Source organism: Bufo gargarizans, chromosome 2, assembly GCF_014858855.1.
Source record: "Bufo gargarizans isolate SCDJY-AF-19 chromosome 2, ASM1485885v1, whole genome shotgun sequence".
NCBI classification, from domain to species: Eukaryota; Metazoa; Chordata; class Amphibia; order Anura; family Bufonidae; genus Bufo; species Bufo gargarizans.
In genome coordinates, this window is record NC_058081.1 from 79,742,987 (window position 1) to 79,765,494 (window position 22,508).

Consider the following 22,508-nt stretch of genomic DNA (forward strand, 5'->3'; position numbering starts at 1 on the left):
ACTAGTAATAATTGGTAACTGTCAATGATTTCCACAAGAACGTGTATAGGACCTGAGTAATAGTCGTTGTATGACATAATGATTGCCACATAGGAGTAATGTTGAAACTGGTAATATAATAATACTGGTTTTTCTGGATCAATAACATGTGGCAGAGGTGTACCTTGAAACTCCTGAGCCTTAATGCAAAACCTCACCCCATTGCCTCCCTCCTTCCATTTATTATCCTGATGTTGTCTTATGTAGCAGAGTAGCATTTCACCTGCCCAGTGCTCCGGGGTCCGGGTGTGACTACTACCTCTGACCTCCCTATTGGTACCGTCCTATTGACAACAGGTAATGCTGACTTCACATCTCTCTTTTTAACCAGAGCACAATGAAGGGTGTGACAAGGGTGATGCAATGCTTTTATGACAATGGGACAAATGCGGTTACATATGATATGTGCTAAAAAAAAAAAAATCACAGCCTTTCTCTAATCTCATGCACTTAATCTGTAATTGTAAAAAAATTGTTGAGTTCATGACCATCTGATATTGTTCAGTTCTCGTCTGTCATTGAGAATTGTCATAATTACAGTATTATCTTGACATTCTTTTATAGACAGAAGAAGCCACATCCCAATGTCTAAGGGACAATGACCTCAATTTATCAGTGCACAGAAGTTTTAGTCAAAGTGGAGGCCTAGCCAGTAATATAAAGGCCATACTCATGTAAAGTATAGGAATATGAAAGCCAACGTACAATAAACCTGCACTTAAAAACTTTCCCACTCACAATCAATAAGCCTTTGAATAATGTAACCAAGAGAAAATCCTCACCCAAGAGAAAAACCTCACCCGTATTACGTGTCCCGGGTTCTGAAGGGGAGCACTCTGGAGTTTGGTTAAGTTAGACACATTTAGGACTTTACTAATTTAGCTTTATTTGACCAGCTATTTTGGCCTTAAAGGAGTTATCCCACAAAACGTATTTATGACTAGTGGTGATGAGTGAATATCAAAAAATACGATTCGGGTCTGATTCGATCCTGAATCGAAAGTGCTTCAGATGACCTGACAAGTTATGGATGATATTCTCTCTCTCTCTCTTGTCTTCTAACTGTACAGAATCCAATTTTTTTAAAAATTTTAGTTGAATTTTTATTGTAAAGAATCAATTCACTCATCACTATTTGTGACCTTTTCACAGGATAGGTTACAAAGGTCAGACCGATGGGGCTGTGACCACTAGGACATCGAGCAATCTGATAGTGGGGGGTCCACAAGTTCCCGTTCTGAAGTCAGTCCACCTCTCCATTCACTTCTGTGGGATTATCTCAGTCTGGAGCGGTGCCCCAACAAGTACACAAGGGACTCGAGGACCCTCTATTTTTGGGATGTATTTTTCAATGGTACCCTTACGATCATGGAGATGTATACAGTTTTTTTATGTTTTACTAATTTGCACAATAAAAATTATTTTTTTAAGTTAAAAATCATTCATCTGTATGTCGCCATTACTTTTTTTTCACCATCAATGTAGCTTACCAAGGGCTTATTAAAACAAGTTGTAGTTTTCATTGGCACCATTTTGGGGTACATTCATGTGACTTATTGATGAACCGTTCCAACTTTTTTTGTTTTTTCCCCTGGTATTCATGGTGTAGGTTTTTCCACATAATATATTCTACAGTTTTCAAACCAGCACCTGAGTGAATACTTTTGCAATTGCATGTAATTAAACATTTATTATAGCTACTAAGTTGTTCAGTGAAATCTATCTGTATAGCGCCACCTGCTGTTTGCTCTTTTTGTAATTTCTCAGTCCTGCTCACTGAGACAAAAGCATATGCTCAGTTTCATCCTTCAACTGCCAGCATCTGCAGCAGAAAGGACACACTCCTGAGAACGTGCACGCCACCTGAGCTGCCAGCTTGTAATAAATCTAGCAGAAAAATTGGAGCAATAAATGGTGATATCTCTAAATCCATGTGAGGCACAGGGCTGATTCTAGCTTTGTTAGAAAGAGATTGTTATGTTAATTTTTTTAGATTATTAGTAGGATAACCCCTTTAAATAACATGGAAAATGTATAGTATGGGTCATTACAGTTAGGGAAATACCATTTATGTACACTTTTTAAAATATATTTAAATTTAAAGGGGTTGTCCAGGATTGGGGACATTGTTGTCCCCTAAATATTACATTCATGCCTATCCTACCTTTAACAGACATTTCTGATGCCCCTTATGCAATTCATAAAATCTCATCCGGAAGTGCCGTTCTTCTAAGAGTCAGTGACGTACCGGGTCCCTTTCTGCAGAGCGAAGCCTCCTCTTCAGCTTCGCAAGAAGCCCGGTGACGTCACCGTCAGCCAAAGCAATTATTCACAGCGCATGGATGGGCGGTAGCTAGGCGGCAACAAACCGCGCTAAGCCACGCCCCTCTGGTCCGGTGACGCCACCGGGCAGGGCGCTTTATTATCAGTGAAGAAGGCAGAGTTTAGGGGCGTAATTAAGGGGGAGGAATATGTGCGGCATATGAATCAGGGGGGCGGATGCACGGAGGAGCAGACAGACACCAGAAACAACGAGATGCTGCTCTGCACTGGGACCCAGAAGGCAGTGCGGCAGGAAGTTACCGCACACATAAACATAGATGTCAACAATCAGTGGGGGACTGTCGGCGCACTGCTGATGTCGAAAAATACATAAAAACATCTGGGGGGACCTTGAAACAGCTATTAATAGTGAGTAAACTGTTTTGTAAAAAATATTGATTTCAATTTTATTGAATTCTATATAACAATTTTATTCAACTTTTTACTTCTTTTTTTTTGTTTACATGTGATCAGTGATATAATACACTGCAATAATTCCGTCCTGTAGTTTATTATGTCAGTTAGTTTAATAGGCTTATACATATAGCAGATTTTGGAATCTTCTTTAGGCCCACCAGCTTCCATAGTAGCTAACCCATTAGATCATGTCTCAGGGACACCAATGTGGTAACAGTTGGAACCTCCTTCCACTAACTACTTATGTTACAGCTCTGCTCACTGGTCCCAGTCCCCAGGTTCCAGGTGGTGCAGACTCGCCTCCTGGTCTTATTAAAGTGGTTAGCACTGGTGCCTTGCAGAGCAAATTCGACAAGGGACAACATCCGCATGGAGTTTGTATGTTCTGCCTGGGTTTCCTCCGGCTACTCCGGTTTCCTCTCACACTCCAAAGACATACTGATAGGGAACTTAGATTTTGAGCCCCATTGGGCACAGTGAGTGATGCTAATGTCTGTAAGTCACTGTGAAATATATAGCAGTGCTATCTACATAAGTGTGTAACATCCCAGAGTTATGTTACGAAATTATTTTACCCCACTACAACCTGTTAAGGGCATTAACATTGTCATCTTGTGTAATTTCATATAATTTCCTCACAATTGTGCATTTTAAGCCTTGTAAATATATATTGTTGCAATTTATATGTTCACCAGCAGGTGGCAGCAATGTGTTCAACAAGGATTTAGCCAGTTTAGTGTTTCTAGACTGGAATAGTTTATTCCAGTTTAGCTCCCCTCTCTTTGAGCAGAGTGGGCTCGCCCATGTCCTGCCTCATGAGGAGAGAAGGAAGTTAGAGTCAGTGTAACCCACCCCTGCTAGGGGTAGGGTGTGTGTGAAGGAGCTCCCAGATTTAGGGATCCAAAGCCAGGATCTTGTCTCGGCTGAGACAATTGATAATCATCCCTAGCCTGAGCCTTGCAGCCTCAGCTGGTAGAAGCAAGCAGCCACCTCCAGTAGTCCAGGAAGAAACATACCCTGTGAAGCTAACTGTGAGTACCGTCCAGAGACCAGGAGAAGCCAAATTCCTCCTCAGCAAGTCAGTTCCCAAGACAGCAGATGATAGATAGTGCAGAAGATATATTCCTGCCACATTACAGAGCTACTAAGCAGACGTCCTTTTCCTGCAAAAGCTCCAGGCACATGATAGCGCAGAAGCCAGATTCCTGCCACACATTGCCAATACCTGCTGGGACCAAAGACTAATGCTGTTTTTCACTTGGATGAAAGCTGCATCTAGTAAAGACAAGTTTAAAATGTATTCAAAGTCTGGATCTCAATTACTGCTGCAAGTTCCTCAATTAATCCTACTAGCACCACACTCATTTTATTGCAAGTGAGCCAGAATCCAAAAGTCCAGCCGTACCAAGGTAGGAGACACCGTTGACACTATTGCCATTACCACACAGAGACATTACACCACTCTGGCATTCCTAACCTGGTACGTGAGTTACAACACCTTAAAGGGCCCTGTGTTAGTACCCTGCGCACGCTGCAATTGGCGTCACGAACAAAGCTATAAACTATCATTTACACCTGACCCAGCCATTGCATATTATTGGCCTTAGAGTGCATAACCCCAATCCGGCTCTACTGCAAGTGCATATAATAAAATACATAAATTAAGGTTTTCTTCTGGATCCTAGGACAGTGACACTCTCAAAGTCACACTCCTTCGAAGGTTATACTTGGGGGAGAGTGCGCATAGTAAATTGCAGTGATGGAAGGGTCATAGAGATTTTGTAGCTGTGGCCTACAGTAAAGCGTCAGGATTGATGTGCCCCACCGGAACATTTACTGTGACCTCCTGTCATAATGTAACACGTCTGTGACCTCCTTCTCTTTCTACTTTTCCTACTTCCAAATAGTCCCTGCTTTGATTTCTTACCTTTTCCCCATGGGATTCCAGCTGTCTCTCCCTATCATCAGTGGAGCGTATGAAGCTTGTTCTCAGACGTAGAGCAATGTCCCCACTTACAGTGCTTTTATCCTTCCTGATACAGTATTTAATGTGCTTCAAATCTTTTCGCCATTAAATAAATATAGCTAGCATGGATTTTAGGGTAGAAAATAAGAAACTGCTAGCATCTTGGACTGATGACTTGCAATCTATTGCTAAGACTTTGTTTCCTTACAACATTAATTATACACTGGAGCTGATACTGGCATCCAGAATACATGGCGTTCAGCTGCGCTCTTTATAATCCTCTTTTTCTGATCTCATCAGAGGGAAGCAGATAAAGACATGGGTTAAAGGCCTCAGTCCCTCCAAGAAGAGAGAAATCATTGAAGATCAAAGCTTATCTTAATGGAAAATAATGTAGCTCTTGGTGCAGCATTATATTTTTAAAGGGATAATACTCCACTTAAAAGGAATGGCAGACAATATGGGTCTAAAGTGGGTAAAAATAGAATGTACCAAGGTGAACCGCTGCCATCACACGGTAAGCTAGGGCTACATGCTTCTTAGTCCAGCTAAAGTTGTGTGTGTGACTTTGTTCCAATATTAATGTGAAATGACTGGGCTCTCTTTCCCAAAAAACGGAACTATCAATAAGAATCACATATGTCTCCAAACATCTCTTAAATAGGAAACAGTCAGGGATGAGCTAGTCCACCAGAGTACCAGAGGATTTTTCGGTGGGCCCAAGTTCTGATTTCAATCTTTCATTTTCAACTGGCTTAAAAGGAGATACATTTGTGTGGCCCACTGGCCCCACTCCCTCTCCGCCATGTTACTTCCCTGAAAGTGGCGAGGGCAGCGTACAAATGTCACTTGCAAACACAGGAATTGTGACTTTTTCCACCAGAAATATAGCTTAGAGAAATGATAAATATCCCACATTTTCTTTGATACAAAATATATTAAACTTTATTGAAGATATAACGGTTGGGCCCTGAAATTAATTTCCTGTAAACGGGAATGAGTTGCGTAGCAGCAAAGGCCCTTTCAAACAGCTGATCGTTAAGGTGTCTAGAGTTGGAGCCATACTGATCTGACATTGATGACCATTCCTAAGGATAGGCCATCAATTCTCTAGTCCTGTAAAATCCCTTTAACGGTGCTGTATAGCTCTTAGATTATGACTGTTGCCAGGACTTTCAGATTACTGCTTCTTCACTATGGCAATGTGGGTGAAAATCAGTAGTCTAAAACTGTGCAGTCAGTCCAGAGACATCACTGTCAGGGATCTTGAGTTTCTTGGACCCTCAAATTTCAGTGATCTACACAGAAAATAGGGGTTCTCACTCTAAATATCAAAATGGTCCCCTCATTATGGTGCCAAGTTTATTCACCCCGGACAAAAGGGTTCAGTACCCATTTAACCTTCCACGACAGTTGGGTCAATTCCTCACCTTCTTTTTTGAAAACTATGCAGTTCCTCTGATGAAGGTCTTGAAAAGGGACTATGGATGGGTGCCCTCTGTCCAGGGGCCCAAAACACTTGTATAGACTACCTCTATGGTAACTATTGGCTTGCTACCCAATATTGATTACCCTATGTAAATGTCTAAGTAGTATCCCATTATCTCAGCCAAAGATCCTATAGAAGTACAGATACTTCTGTGTCCCGTACCTGTGGTATGCTGCTTACAGAAGACCGAAAGTTCTGCAGTATTCTCGTCAAGTCCTGCACACCCCTGCCAACCTCTTCATGTGTCTTCTGGTTCAAGTAGAAAGTACAGACTATTCCAGCACTAGGACAGTGGAAAAGAAAAAAGAATTTCACTGATTTATCACATTAAGCAATTTGATTGTATCAACCATTGAAAAATATAACTTGTAAGCTAAATTTGGAGCTCCAACTAATAGACACCTACATACATAGAGCAAACAAAACCAGCTTTTCAGCTTTGGTTTCACACGTTCATTAATATTCATAGATAGAAACTCAGAGATATAATTAAATCATATATGACATAAGGAGTTGTTCAACTTACATAGAAAAAAAGTGTTTCCCCCCCACATACAAACAGCACCACTCTTGTCTATTTTATGGAATTGATATTGTGTCACGAACAAGGAAAACAACTCCACCACCATCTTTTGCTAAAACTGAATTTTACTTAAACGTGGTAATGAACACAACCACAAATGCTGAGAACATACAATAAATTTACATACACCCAGCCCAAAGGCTGAGACCCTTGTGCTGCACAGCACGGCGCCCTCCAATGGATGCAGGAGGAAAGTGTGGTAATTTACCTACTGGCGGGCACAACTAAACTGCCACACCTTACCTGTTATTACCCTAAAAAAACAAGAATAACTGTATGGGTATGTGGTAGGGGCTAGCCTGCAGTGCTGCACAACAGCTTACAATCTTACAAAGCTCTACAATATTCCCCCTCCCATAACTGGTCTTGTAGTACGTGGCTGAGTATTCCTCCTGAGCAAAACCTCAGCCTGGCTTGAGTTTGTGGAAAGTTTATCAGCTCTCCAATGTGAAATGTCCCTTTAAATTATGGAGTCCTTGCAAAGAACAATAGCAACACTTGTGGCCTGACACAAAGACCCTATCTAACTAACTACAGGCCTGGTCTCAGTCTCTAGGCGCCAACACTGTAATCAGGTGCGTGCACAATCCTCTCTGCCTCCGCTGGTGACTCTGAACAGAACAAATGCCTCTCCAATAAGCATACGGTACTGCAGTGTATGTAGCTTTGCTCCTCAGCTCTCATCAGCGTTCCTGGAAGCAATACTCGTTCCTCTGGTCAGGATCAGGGTCTTGGACACAATCAGCTTCACTTAGCTGCAGCTCTGGTCACTGAGGGATGCTCTCACACCTGGATGCCGTCGGATCCTCTGCTGACACAGTTCCTCAGTCTCAGCTCCCTCTAAGATGGCTGCTTCCTTTCTCTTCCTCTCCAGGCTTTGTGTAACTCCACCTCTCATGAAGATGGAAATATATGAAGTCTGTAGCTCTGTTTAGGAAATAGCGGCATCTTGTGGCCAAACAGCAAAATGTCAGTCCAGATCATTTAATTTAATCTACACAAACAGTGTTCAGACAAGGAGAGCTGTTTCCCGATCTCACAATTGCAGCTCTGGGCCATATAGACATGCAAACTTGTTTGAAAAATAGAGATGACTGGTGGAAGCTTTTTGTCTGCCTGAATGTGATCGACCAGGTTGGAAAATTTTGGCCTTCTTATGCTGAAATGTGTATATGGATATGGCATGATCAGGCAAACTTGGTTGATCATTTGTGATGGTGCTCAAGGACCAGAGAGTAATTCTTTTTTTAAACTGACTTTGTTTGGCCACTTTAGTCTGTTATGTTGCTGGTGGGATCATTGTGTGAATGATCCCACAAATGACTAATCGGCAGCACTGACAGGTGTTCCTCAAAATGTAAAGCCCACCGTACAATTAACAAAATGAAAAACAGAGGAATTCAAAATAATTTTTTTGATGTTTAGCCAATGTATATATTTTTTTTATATAGATGCTTAGCTATTTTGGGTGAAGAGGTGGTCACATAAGAAGACGCAAGTATTATAAAAGTCACATGGTAGGTGGTGGGCCTTCTTATGAATTGTGCATACACATATCTCATGGAGTAGACTTTTCCAAAGGATGGGGACAGTAGGTAGCTATTACGATGGTCCTCCACAAGTCTTTTTCTATAGATACATGCAATCTTCCCAAATGACCAAAGGTGTGCAATCACATATTTCTCTGCCATGCCCAACTGCAGGGTGCAGTCCAAGATCGGATGGCTAGTCCATCTCAGTAGTCTTGCAGGTGTCAGAAGTAAAATAACCCAAACCACATGCAGTAAAGGCTCCAGCTGCATACGTGTATTACTTTTCTGTCTTTGCCCAAGCACTATCCCTTTAATTTGATCCTCAACTTTCTGCAAAAGTTAAATCCCTCAGAGGTTGGTTCTTAGTAAAGTTGCTTTTTTGGCAGCTTCCACTTACAGGGATAGTGTATCCCTAGAGTAGGATTCTATTCTTGACCTTTTTGTTTGTCTAGCTTATAAAACTGCAGCATCATGCATGTTCCCTCTCGGCTAGCTTTCCAAGAGCCTTCTCTACCCAAGGGAAAATTGAGCCATCCGACAACCCGCCAACTATTAGTAAGGACTGTTAGTCAACTCCTACACATACATACAGAGTTCATAGATCATAGTTAGCATCACAGTAAACAGCTTTAGTAGTGAACAATAACATGAACCCTTTATCAGTTAACCAACGGCTCACTGCACAGCATGGATCATTGCTGCATATAAATGCAGCTAAACGAATGGACAATCATGAGGGAACAATGTTCATAGAAACATTTGTCCCCATTCATTTCCTGCTTTCTTGACCTGTTTAAAGGGTCTTCAGGCATATAAATCAGGGCAGCCATTTTTGTGCATTGGTAGATGACATGACGCACACCTAGATGTCTAGACTAATTATATTGCTAGATGAAAACTTTTTAGCACAATGGCTACAGGTGAGGCTCAATAGCTAGATGACTAGCTTATCACTACATGAAAAGAGATCTTGTGTCAGGAACAGCTGACATCCATATGTATGAATGGTTCTATAAAGGTCTTTGATATTTGCCATTGGGACAATGTAGTTGGCTTGTTCATGCATATAAAAGCTTCAACAAAGACTATAGAGCAAATGCATTAATAAAACATCCAACAAAAAGAGAAAATCATGGAAAGGCGAGCCTTTTAACATCTATTCACATGATGCAGTGCTGCATGGCTGCCGTTGTTGCTGTGACGCTTAGCCTGTGGGTCGGTGCTGCCTAGTGCCAACGGGGCTTAGTCTGACAGTAGGGGTGCTGTTGGACAGCTGGGTTGCACCGTCCGCCGGTGTGATGTTGTGATGACGGTGGTCGTCATGTGGTGCTGCACCAATTTGGAGGCAACCTTGGTGTGGTGAGTGGGCCTATGAATTCGGATCAAAAAGGATACTAATACCTCATGTACAGTACATAGGATAGGGTGTGGTATACTATTTATTACACTGAGAAGTGATATGAACTGTGCTGAGAAGCAATAACAGATCAACGTAGGGCATATAGATGTTCGATCCATACTTTTTTCTCTTTTTTTGGCATTAATAAAACGTGATGTAAATAGATGCCAATCAAGGATTGGTAATACAGTAGATATGTAAAGCAGGGCGAGACACGGCAGACTGAAGGGTGGTCATAAGTATGATATATAAGTCAAGCAAAATCAGCTAAACATCTCATGGGTATGAGGAGTTTCCCACTGTGAAGAATCAGATATATTGAGTTTCATGTGAGCCAAGGATACAGTATAGGCTTATGATATGAGTCGTGTGTCTTTCCACCATTGGTCAGATGCAGCGCTCACACCTGAAACCCCGACTTGTGTGAAAGGTCCTCAGACAATTGGATGATTGTGGAGGTCCTACTGGAATGACCATGATCAGATGTTATCGCTGAGCAATGCTGCAGGGGTAATTAATGGGGTTGTGCTGCAGTTCCAATACAACACTAGGTGGGTTGTGCTGCAGATTTATAAAAAAGACAAATGGATCAGTACGATTCGAGCTGAGGTCCTTTTAGTGTAGGCATTGAGGTGGGTTCCATTGGTTGGACCCCCACCGATATGACTTAGACGTCACATATAATCAAGTGTTTTTATGTGGGACCTGCTTCTATTGCAGCTTCTGCAGCCGCTGATTCTCCTCCATAGACAATGACGATTCTCACAAAATTAAATTTATATTTAACTCCTGCAAAGCTGGAATGGCCAGTGAGAGGATGGAATTTAGGCTACCAGCCATCCAGAGACAGTGCCTGTTCTTCTGTGATTCAGGTGAATTACCAAGCTCTCTAAGAGGCTCCCAGGCACTTTAGAGGTAAAATGAAATGACGGCAGTCCTGAAATGAGGTCAAGTGACAGCGGTGACAGTCCAACTGCCACACTCACTTCATCAGATACTTAATCTGGAGATAATTAAAGGTGACTGCTCTCTGTTTTCTATACACATTACGTATATTATTATTCTAGAATGTGGCCCATTGATATCACCTGCACTGTATGTATACAGGGAAATGATTCCTATTGCTAGCTTCAACTTTTGTGAAGATATGAACTTATGTTTAGAAATGAAGGATATAATAGTCTCTATACTGTACAAAATGGTTATATAGGAGTTGTGTGGGCAGATACAGGAGCAGTGCCTCAGGCTTTTAGACATCTCACCATAGACTGTCCAAGCCAGTTTTACCCTCCTTATATTTCTCCAAACAGAAGTCACAAGGACAGACTGATGGATGATATTGCACCCATTTGCTTATGTCCATATTCTCACCTCTATAGGAAACTACTGTATGTGCCATCTGCCACGGTTTATTATATAAGACATATACAGTACACTCCTGAACATTTAAATTGCAGCACTAAGAAGGCCAAGCAGTAAGGTTATGCAAATCAAAGAAGCAGCAGGAGTTGCTAGGATCTGCGATTGATCAAATTTTCAAGCACCTAGCTCCAATCTGTGGCATGTGGGAGGGGCATAAAATCCAGATAAAAAACTAAGTTTTTTAGCCACATGAAACATCAAAAATTGGATTAAGTTGTGTGGGAGGGTTGTGCAATGCCTCCTGATCATCAAAGTGCCAGTTATCACTAGTTGTCACAAACTGAGAGGGACAGAATCTTTGAACCGAGACCATGATTTATCACTCTGGAAGATCACTACACATCTAGGCTGAGATGTGAGCACTGTTAAACATTGTGTTCTCCTGATGTTTGGGAGAACAAGGATGAACTGGAATGGCAGCAAGAGGTGCACAGATGCAAACCTCAGCATGAATGGATTGTCTAGGATGGCACATAGTCATCCATTCTATGCTACAAGTAAAATTGGATGTCACCTCCCAAGCCTAGAGCGGCAAGCAGTGTCTACTCAAACCATCAGAATTAGGGATGAGTGAATCGACTTCGGATGAAATATAATACTTAGTTAGAATGTATTAGCTCCGATTAGCCAAAGTTATTACTTCCCGAAGTGTAGCATAACAGCTTCATAAATTAATTTCTACTGTAAATAACCATTTCCTGAACTTGGGTTTGGTTCCATGTGGTACCTTGGAACCGAACCCGAGTTAGCGAAATGTTTTTTTACAGTAGAAATTAATGTATGAAGTTATTGCGTGAAGTCTCCCGAGACTTCGCAAAGTAATAACTTTGGCTCACCAGAGCCAATACATTCTAATACTGTACAGAGAGCTCGCTCCGTACAGTATACAAACTAAGTATTATGCAAATCGATTACGGCCAGAAGCCAGACGTCCAGCTACAGGTGTTACATTAACTTCACTCCAGCTGTCTCAAAAGCTACCATGGTGTACAGCAAGACAGCAATGGAGGTCTATCCTCTTCAGCGATGAGTCCCGCTTTTGTATCGGATGCAGTCATAATTGATTGGTCACACTAGTCCCACTTCCGGGATTATGGTGTGGGGTGACATAATGGACCCCTTCATTTCAGGTACAACAACAGCTCAGAAATTACATTGATTTGGTTGTGGAACCAGTGGTACAGCCATTTCTCCAAAGTGTTCCAGGAACCATTTTTTAAGCAGAAGAACACCTCATGTTGCTCATGCTACTGTGAACTACCTGCATGGTCTACATGTGCCACCATGGCCTGCAGTGTCTCCAGACTTGTCTCCCATCGATCACATCTGGGACGTCATTGGTCGGCAATTGCAAAGTGAGCTGCTTGATACTGTATAAATCAAGATGTTTTAAGCATTTTTTTTTATCATTTGTATATTATTAACTTGTTTATCGATCCTGTGAGTTCCATAATTCTCAACTTTTCCTCCTTGGAGTTGCAATTTTGATGTTGAACAAGCACCCACTAAGCTACTAAACATATATTATTCTGCCTATCAGAAGGACAGTACCCTTATAGATATGGCATGTACCCCCTGGGGTTTTACAAAATAACCTAGGGCACCACCTGATAGCTGGCAGGAAGGGTGCAGTTTTATTAATAAATAAATAAATAAATAATATATTCTGTTACACTTTCCACCATTGCTTCACCCCTTACTAGCACAGATAGCGCAGCAGTCGCCAGTCTAATGGTCGGTGGTTGACCATGGTGCTCTGACCTGCACCCAACTTTGCTCTGTCAGAAAGATCAACAGGACCTATAGTGCCATGAGAGGCATGCTAAGCACTCATGGCACCAAGGCATCACTTCAGTTGCATCCTGGTCAGCTGGTCCACAGAGCATCATAGGTGGCTGGTATTCATGAAAGCCTAGCACCCAATGTTCCTGCTCCTTCAGCAAAACACAGCAATTGCTTTGCTGTCCCATCCAACATCTGCAACAGACATTCACTATTGAAAAGTATGGTATGGGGCAAAATAAAAAAAATTCTCCTATACTGCAACCCTCCATTGAGGTCCACTCAATGAATTGTTATATAGTTTTTTTTTTTTAATGAATATTAGTTTTTCATTCATTAGTTATGAATTACTTATAGGCAGGTCCACAGTATTAATTTTGGCATTTATTAAATTGGCCACTCAATTACAGAATGTGCACTATGTAAGGAACATTTGAGGATCGGCCAAGGAAGCATATGGAATTGTAAATTCATCTTGTTGCAAGGCAGGTATTCAGTAAGGTTTAGAGTCCAAACCACAGTATTGCAGGAAAGAGTCCTGGTGATATTCATCATCCGTACTATAATCCTTTTCCCCAAGCACTTACAATCTTATGCCGTACTACTGACGTAAATAGTCCTTGTTGGAATTTCCATCCAAAAGCTGAATTGAGTTCTACATAAAAATTCCTATCAGATACAACGCATGATGGTTATTTTAGGTGACAATATAGAAATGGGATGTCATACTGATAGAGCTTTGAGGGAGCATGCAGCTATTTTTATATGGATGTCATTGCATTGTATGTGACATTTACTGCATGGTCACTTTAAGTAGGTTGAGCTGGGTATGGGGATATTTCAGACACATGTTTTGCTTCATATCTACAGATGTAGCAAAGCCGAATGTGTTATGCAACGGTTTAAATTTTGCCCTGAATTTGTTAAGTTTACCTAGTTCTATGTAAACCAAATAGATCATCATGTGTTGTGCCAGATAACAAATCCAGCTTTCTATAGAATAGATATGCTGTAAATATAGATAACTTACAACAACAAGCAGAATGTGCACAGGAGCAGCACGTATATAGGAGTTGGCAGGCAGATGCCTCCTTCACACGGGAGGACCCTTCGTGAACGACACTGGAATATGCAGAACGTTAACCCAAATGCCAGCACGAAAATGAGGTAAAGGATGGCAATGACAGCACAGGTCACATAACCCGCTTCATACTTCGCAATCTGCAATTAAAGAATGTTTAACAAATCAACATATTGGCGATATCGAAGAATAAAAAGAACATAACAGACGGTATACTGGAAATAATAGATTTCTTGGCACGTAATTGGGCCTCAGTGGTGGACAGTGATGCCTTTCTGAAAATTTGAATGTTAAAAACAGACCTATTCGATTGTATGGGCAGTTGGTCAGTGAAAAACGGACAAGATAGAACATGTTCTATTTTTTGAAGTCCGTTATTCACTGGCAGTAAAAAAAAATGCAGTGTGAATAACCCCATAAACTACCATTGGTCTTAAAACGGATGTTTCATGGCTGTTAAAAAAAGGTGTGTTTTTCACTGTCATGTGCATGTAGCCTTAGAAGAGAAGGGGGTCTTGTCCTGCGACACCTTTTATAAACCCAAGTTGGCCACTGAGGAAAGAAGATCCTGATATTCTGTTTTCATGACCCTTGGACCAATTCCCCACCTCTTTGATAACAATGCATTTCCTCTGTAGATGATCACATGGATTGCACGAACCAAGGATAGGCCCCAGATCTATAAGAGCCACATGGTCTGTCTCCATGGTATGTATGCCCTATCTTGAACTTTCTTGACAAGTCAGAAAGTTGCTTCAAGCATACACCAGCATGCAGTTCTCTGGGTAGAAATGGCCGGCTTAAAAGAAAGGCCAAATGAAATGGGGGTACCAACTGGCCAAACTCTACCTGAAGATCTAAATGTATGGTAAGCTCTGCATCCATAGTCTGGTTGTCCGTGCTTAGCATGGGTGGGTCACAACACCCAATAACTGTATTGACAACCACACTGTCAATACAGTTATCTCAGCCAAACTACTACTGAAATAATAGCTCCATCAGAAATGTGAGCAACAAAACTCAGGTGCACCCATCATTTCATTGCTTTTAAAGGATTTGTCCAGCCAGTAAAAAAAAAAAAAAAGTTTGAGTTGAGAGGTGGTTGAGCACGCAGCACTTCACTCAAAATCTGTGGAAACCACCACAACACATCACTTGGCTGTTTCCGTCAGTGCCATAAACTCCCTATAGAGATTTATTTTGCTAATCAATCTACATAAAATTTTTTACTTGTTTAGATATAACATCATATGGTCGACTTAGGGTTGGATAAAGGTCATTTACATTGCTTTCGACGTGCTGTTGCCACAATGATTAGGAAGGAATATTAGTCCATGCACCCATTATGTGTGTCAACACTGCAACCTCTTGAGGTTGTTGTGTCATGTTTTCTCTAATTAGGTCCTGCAACTGGAGTTGTTGAATTTCCCCATGCTTCCAGAAATGCTGAAAGGGAGCAAATCTTCTACTATTTCAGGGGTGCATAATCGGGGTTAGCGCAAGTCTCTAGGTGCTCAAGACAGAGGTATGAGAAGGCACCCCACCACGTTCATCCCTTCTAATAATGTAAATTCAGAGAATTGCATTTTTTTTGTTATCCGTCAATGGCGCCCTAACTTTTCTGATCTCTAGTTCTGGCATTGTGCATAAAATGTTGTACACAGAAGTTTCCTCCTAAAATATAAAAAAGCCATACACTGGTAAAACTGGTAGATTAAAATTAGTCTGTCACCAGGAAATTCCCTGATAAACCGGACACAATGTCTTGTAGGCCTGCTCAGCTGAATGTAATGATACTTTTCACCTAGTGATCCACTGCTTCGTTCTGGAGAAACAGTACTATTAATCCATATGCAAATGAGCAGTTAGGTGCTCTGAGGGCAGGACCAGTGGAGGACTTTATGGAGGCCCCAGAGATCAAGAAACCCCCTGCTATCCAGTGGCCACGAGAGGTTGGCTGAAACAACAGAATAAAAGGATGGAAATGCTGCCTCTGTAGCTGTCTCAGCTGCATGGTTGCCAGCGGGACTCTTCCCAGCTCTAGAGCAGCAGCAGAAGTGGCCAGGATGCGCGGTTAGGCTGAGAGTAGGGCTTAGCGGGTCGGCAGTAGTGGAGCTTAGCGGTGTGACCAGGGTGGAGCCTAGTGGTGTGATGAGGCAGAGCTTAGCAGTGTGACAGGGGGGAAGTTAGAGGTGCAATGGGTGCCCCAGACATAACTTTACTTGTGTAATAACACCCACTGATTCCCCTTTATAAATCTTCCCCACAGCCAGGGTCATGTTATCAATGTCTAGGGCCATCCAATTGTGCGCTAGTCTTCATAATTATGCCCCGATGCCCCTTAGGCATGAGAAGATTTATTTATTTATTTTGCTTTCAGTGCTTGACTCACCTGTGATGTTTCTATAGTTGAGGAATTTTGTAAAACTGAACGCAGTAATTCTAGAACATAAAACGCAAGAAGTTTAGTTGGATTACATACATTACAATAATGTGCAACAATGACTCTAATGCACAGAGGTAGCACAACTGAGTTTGTGATGTGTTCAAGTGAGATTTTCCATAGGATTGAAGGTAAACTTACTGAGCTGTTAGGTTGTCCAGAATGGACACCCGGGACCCCCGCCGATCAGCTATTTGAGAAGGCAGTAGAGCTACGGATTTCTTGCAGCTTTGACTAGACCAATGTCGTCACGTTCATCGATCACGTGGCCTAGAAGCAGCTAAGCCCCATTCAAGTGAAAGGAGCTGAGCTGCGACACCAAGCACAGCCACTATACAATGTACTGCACTGTGCTTGGTGAGCTGAGAGAAAGCAGCGGCGCTACTGCAAGTGCCTGTGCCTTCTCAAACAACTGATCGGCGGGGGTGTCAGACCCCCACAATCAAATACTGATGAGCTAACCAGAGGATAGGTCATCAGTTAAAATATCTTGGACCTATTTAACAGAAATATTTTCAGTGTGGAACAAATCTTGTCCACCAGCTGCATAAAATTTCTATGGGGTGACTGACCTGTGGTGCAGGATTTCCAGTCCACAGTATGGCAAGTGTGCGGGATTTGTCACTGATTTATTTCTTAATTGCAGATTTTTCAATTTCCACACCAAGTGCAGATAGCATTATTTTATTTTCATATTATTATTATTTTGCATAATCTAGAGGAAAAATTTGCAGCAGCAAATCAGTAACAAATTCACACCAAACCCTACTCTATTTGGCGTGGATTTTCCACAGTGAATTTCTCTGAAGATTGCAGGAAATTTCCACAGCATTTCTGCAACGTGTGGACATACCCATACTGTTATGCAGAGCAAGCAATCAATACTTAATCAGACTGCTGCAAGTGAACGCATGGGTAGTTAAAGGAATTTTGTGTCCGTTTGTATAATAAGACATCCCTGTCTAGAGTCATTGTACCATCAGCATGCTTGGTTTTAGGGTTGCCCTTTGTTATATTGAGGATTCTGATACTTGTTTAAAGGTGCATTCCCATGTAGAATTTATGGGTTCCAAAGGTGCGACCCGCAGGTAAAACCTTTAAGACAATAGTCAATATCTCCATAATGTAAAATATGCTACTGTATTGATATAATATAAAGGCGTTTATCTGTATTAAATTGACAAGAGTTTAATATACAAAATTTCCTGTCTATGACCATAGCCCACATGGCACTGTATAAGTGGCTTTATTCATCTATTCCCAGGCAAGACATTATGAAACGTTATCTGCAGGTGTCCAAAATACACAAGCTCAGACCACTGTATCCAACAGTATTGGGTATACTTCAAGAAACATTCTATATTGGTCTATAGAAATCTCAAGACAAATCACTAAGTTCACTGCAATAATATTTCCCTAATATATTATAAACCGCTAATGAAACGTCCTACAAAGTGCAGTACAAGCCCCTGCCAGCATGTATGTGTGAGCAAAGCACCATATAAAAGCATGCTCATCCCAGCATAAGGGCTGAATTTTATCTTGTGGTACAAGATTTGGTGTATAGAGGTACAGTATAGGCGTATATCAGGCTCCTTCAAACGCTATTATTGTATTATGGTCATAAGCATGAGGCCTTAGACCTCCATCTCTGGAAGCACTTCAGGGCAATCAGGTTAATGGAAGATGGGCCATGGATGAGCCGTGATATACTGAACCAATACATTTACCATTTCTCAAAGTGATTGTCTCGGATTAGAAAAAGTGCCTGCTTTTTATCCAGACACTATGCCATTCTTGCTCTTGGGCTTTGGCTTGTACTGCAGCTCCACCTCTTTCACTTGACTCATGGGCTAGAGCGACACTGTTTCTAGTGAAAAAGAAGAACCTTCATCCTGCACAACACCGTTAATGAGGGTAAATGTTTTATATTATTCATATAACCTCAGGATAGGTCATCCATATCTGATTGGTGGGAGGCCGACACCTGAAACCCCCACCCATCAGCTGTTTGAGGAGGCTGCGGCACTTTGACGTCCATTAGATAGTGGCTGTGCTTTGTATTACAGGTCATCCCCATTCACTTGAATGAGTTGCACCTAGGCCACGTGACTGATGAACTAGATAAGCTGCAAGAAGGGCTCATCACAGCATCACGGCCTCTTCAAACAGCTGATCGGTGGGGGTCCCAGGTGTCAACACCCATCATTTAGATCCTGATGACCTATCCTGAGGATAGATCATCTATATGAAACTCTCGGAAAACACCTTTAAGGTTTAATATCCTGTTGAATCCATCTTCCATATCCCATTTCTTTAAGTTTTCTCAATGTAGTCAACATTCCTAAAAATGTAATAATATCCTGCTCTGAACTGTTTTCAACATCTCTATCCTATTGCAATCGACGTTCCTCAAGGTTTTTTTACTTCTCTATATTTCTCAAGCTAAGTGCGATCTTTCTCCAGGCATTCATTACATATTACAGAGGGATATTGTTTCAATTATATCATTTACACAGCTGTAAAGAAAACTGTGAACCACTTCCCAAGTGTTCTGCATTAGAGACCATGCAAAAGTGGTGTAGATATATTTGAGGGGCCAGATTAAAATACATAGATTAGCAGCAAAACAGACTCAAAACATTTCCACATTTCAGAAAACCAATATGTGCATTGTGTCCATCTATATTAAACATAGTATAGTATAGTTGTCCTACCTTTTGGAAAGGGGTTGGGCTGGACAGCATTTAGAAACAATCTTTGCATCCTATAGAGTGGGATCAGTCCACCAGAATCTTGCCTCATCATAGAACTATTTTGATCATTTTCTAGCGTGTCAAATTTTAGCACTCCAGAATCAGTGACTAACTCACAACTCTGAGGAGCAACCATCCCCATGCTGAAGAACTGGAGACAGAGCAACCAACACAAGATATCCATGCAGCATATCCTGAAGTCCAGGGAAGCCATGTTCTATAAACTGCTCTGTTACCAGCCAAACTTCAGACAGTTCATTCTCCTCAGGTCTGTCTTTAGTAGAAGATCCATCACATCTGTCTCTGGCTGTGATTAATCAACAGCTGAGAGAGAAGACACTCCTGGGACTACAGTGAGTGTATAAGCATGTGTTTCAATGAACTTGATGTACCTGTTTATTTGTGTTGGGACAGGCCCAGTGTTCTGCAAGAGCATCCAAGACACATCCTTCTCTGCTGAGTCACAAATACCTGGACATGAACAGGTGAGTGTAATTACTAATAACTATTAACCATCACAAGCAACAGTTCCTGTACTTTCTGCATTCCCATGTAAGTAGCATCACATTTTGGGACAAGCTCATGTGGAGGAAGTAACTGATTCATGGGGAGTATTCATTGGAGACATGGTGGCTATTGTTAAGACTGCTCCACTTCTTTCTTGTTTCTTGTCAAATGCCAAGAAGGGCAAATGAGTCTTCTAAAAGTATTCCTGGAGGGCCTCAGTAAGTTTAGGAACTGAGCAGGAGCTTAGTTTTCTGTTTTTCATAAATACTCTTATTCGTGCAATGAAGACCAGGAAACCCAAGCCCTACCTCTCTTAAGTGGTCTCTGGCCAAAGATAGAGGAGACCAGGATAAGATGTACAGTACATCTACAAGACTATATTGCAAATGTTATATAGTAATACATTTTATATACAATGTTAGATGTACTGTATGTTTATAAGGTTCATTGATCTCAAATTAATAAATTAGATTAGGTCAACATTCAGCACAAGGACTCTAGACATTTACATAAGCATTAATGTTATTTTGTTCTAAAAAATTGTTTCAGCCTTTCCTGTGGCAGAATATTGTACAGAATTACAGCTCTTATGGTAACAAAGCCTTGTCGCCTCTGGACACTAAACTTTTTCTTCTCCAAAATGAGGCGGCACAGTCTTGTTTTTCACCATATTTTTTTGTAAGGGCCATTTATATATTTAAATAGGTTACTCATATATTCTCTTAGGTGCCTCTTCTCAAGACTTAATATATTTACAATTTTTGCCGGACATAAGACGCACTGGACCATAAGAGGCACCACTAATCAGAAGTATAAAAATTGGGAATAACATTTTTTTTACTTTAATGTCTTGATACCATATCACTATGAGAGTCACAGAGTCCCCCACATTTACAGTCACAGCTGTACACAACAACCTAGCATTAATTCACTCAGTGACTATCAGGTACTTATGTACACAGCTGCAGGCGTCCTCAGGTAGCTTCCTGCACAACCACAAAAGGCTGTTCTAGGGGGATATTTTGTGCTGCTTGGGCAGTATTTTGTGCTGCACTGTGGTATTTGGTTCTGCTATTCTGTGGTATTTGGTTTTGGTGGGGCAGTATTTTGTGCTAGATATAGAAAGTCAAATTGCAGCGCTCACCTGCGTATCATATCAGAGGCACGGATGTGGCCAGTGCAAAGCCAATATAACTGTGTAAAAAGTGGAAGGGTCCAGCTTCTGATAACACAATATCCTTTATTCGATGCGGTAAAATCCATACAAAACAAGACAGATGCCAAATCGACAGGTTTCAGATCTCAAGTTAATGATCCTTACTCACTCGGAAATTTCGAGTGGGTTGGTAGAAACTAAAAGTGGCCCTATATCATAGACAGGTCCAAACTGACAGGAGGCACGGCCAACAAAAGTCTCAGAAGAAGAACAGAGCCACTGTGCTTGCGCTGCTGTTCGGAGGAGAGGCACGAGGTTGTCAGGGCCTGGCGAGATGTCTGACCCTGTCAATCTAGCAACAGGGGAAGCTTTTTCACCAGCAGGGACTGACCCTCACAGATAAAAAACTTGTTAATGACACTTTACTAGTTAGATTCTATTGACAGTTTAATAAAGTATTGTATACATTTTGCTTTATATTGTTTTTATGTATTTTGTATGTTATGGCTGTAACTACCAGTAAAAAATGATTGGCAAAGGCTGGCAAGGAACACCTTCCTTCTTGGTAAGAGTGGGCTGGCCCTGCCTCCTGCCAAGAGGGGGAGTTGCTATCCAGAGACAGAGTGGAGAGGAAGCACAAGCCAGAACTCCTGTTCCTGATGCTAATTTTCCAAAGAGTTCAATTTCATTTTTGCCTCAACTGCTGAGGCTGCTGAGGCCAGTGATTGACTGCAGTGGTCACAAGTTGTATACAGCTACATCACAAACATGAGGTGAGGATTGGAGCATTAGCACTGGAAATGGCAGGGAACTGAGTTTCTTGGTTGGCAGGAGTCCCAGTAATTGGACACCCCACCCTAACTGATCAGACACTTATCTACTATCCTGTAGATACGGGATAAGTGTTTGTAATGGGACAATGCCTTTAACCTCTTAGAGACATCTCCCTGATGTCCCGGTACTTAAGGACACAGGGCGTACCTGTATGCCCTGATTATTTCTGATCACCACCACACGGAGGGCGGTGATCAGAACAGAGTGCCTGCTGAAATCATTCAGCAGGCACTCTGTGACAATGCCGAGGGGTGTCCTGTGATTCCCCCCCCCCCCGTATTGGCGATCGCAGCAAACCGCAGGTCAATTCAGACCTGCGGATTGCTGCGTTTCTGGGTTATGCGGGTCTCCGGTGACCCGATAACCCGGAATAGGATGGTGATCAGTGGGGTGATAATACACCACCAATCACCATCCTTAGATCCTGGGAGGTGGCGGTGACATCACTTCCCATGATCGCTTCCTATTGGCTGCACGGGTGGGCGGGGGATAAACTTCCCCCAGCTCTGCTCTCCTCCTCCTCCACACTGCGTCCTGGAGCCGTGGAGAGAGGAGCCTTGTGCATCTGTGCCCAGCACCCCCAGCACCTCTCATCTGTGCCCAGCATCCCCCATCTGAGCCACCACAGTGCCATCTGGCACTAAAAAGGTACTTAGGGACAGCTTAGATTAGGCAGGGAGAGTTTTTTTTTTTTCAGCATCACCCTCATCGGGTGTCTGGGGTCCACAGCACTCTCAGCTGTGTGACCCTAGACTCCCCAGGGGTGCTGCAGCTTGCCCC

At 42.0% G+C, this 22,508-nt stretch overlaps 1 protein-coding gene across 2 annotated transcripts in view; it reads right to left on the reverse strand.

Moving 5' to 3' along the window:
* PROM2 (prominin 2) overlaps positions 1–19,583 on the reverse strand; it is a 96,125-nt gene extending 76,542 nt beyond the window's left edge. For both annotated transcript variants that reach the window (XM_044279252.1, XM_044279253.1), the window contains exons 1-4: positions 19,193–19,583; positions 16,425–16,474; positions 13,982–14,172; positions 6,396–6,516 (exon numbers count right to left, since the gene is read on the reverse strand). In XM_044279252.1, the coding sequence (XP_044135187.1) occupies positions 6,396–6,516; positions 13,982–14,172; positions 16,425–16,474; positions 19,193–19,445 (615 nt within the window). In that variant the 5' untranslated portion in view covers positions 19,446–19,583. The remainder of the gene's footprint in view (positions 1–6,395; positions 6,517–13,981; positions 14,173–16,424; positions 16,475–19,192) is intronic.
* Between the last annotated feature and the right edge of the window lie 2,925 nt (positions 19,584–22,508).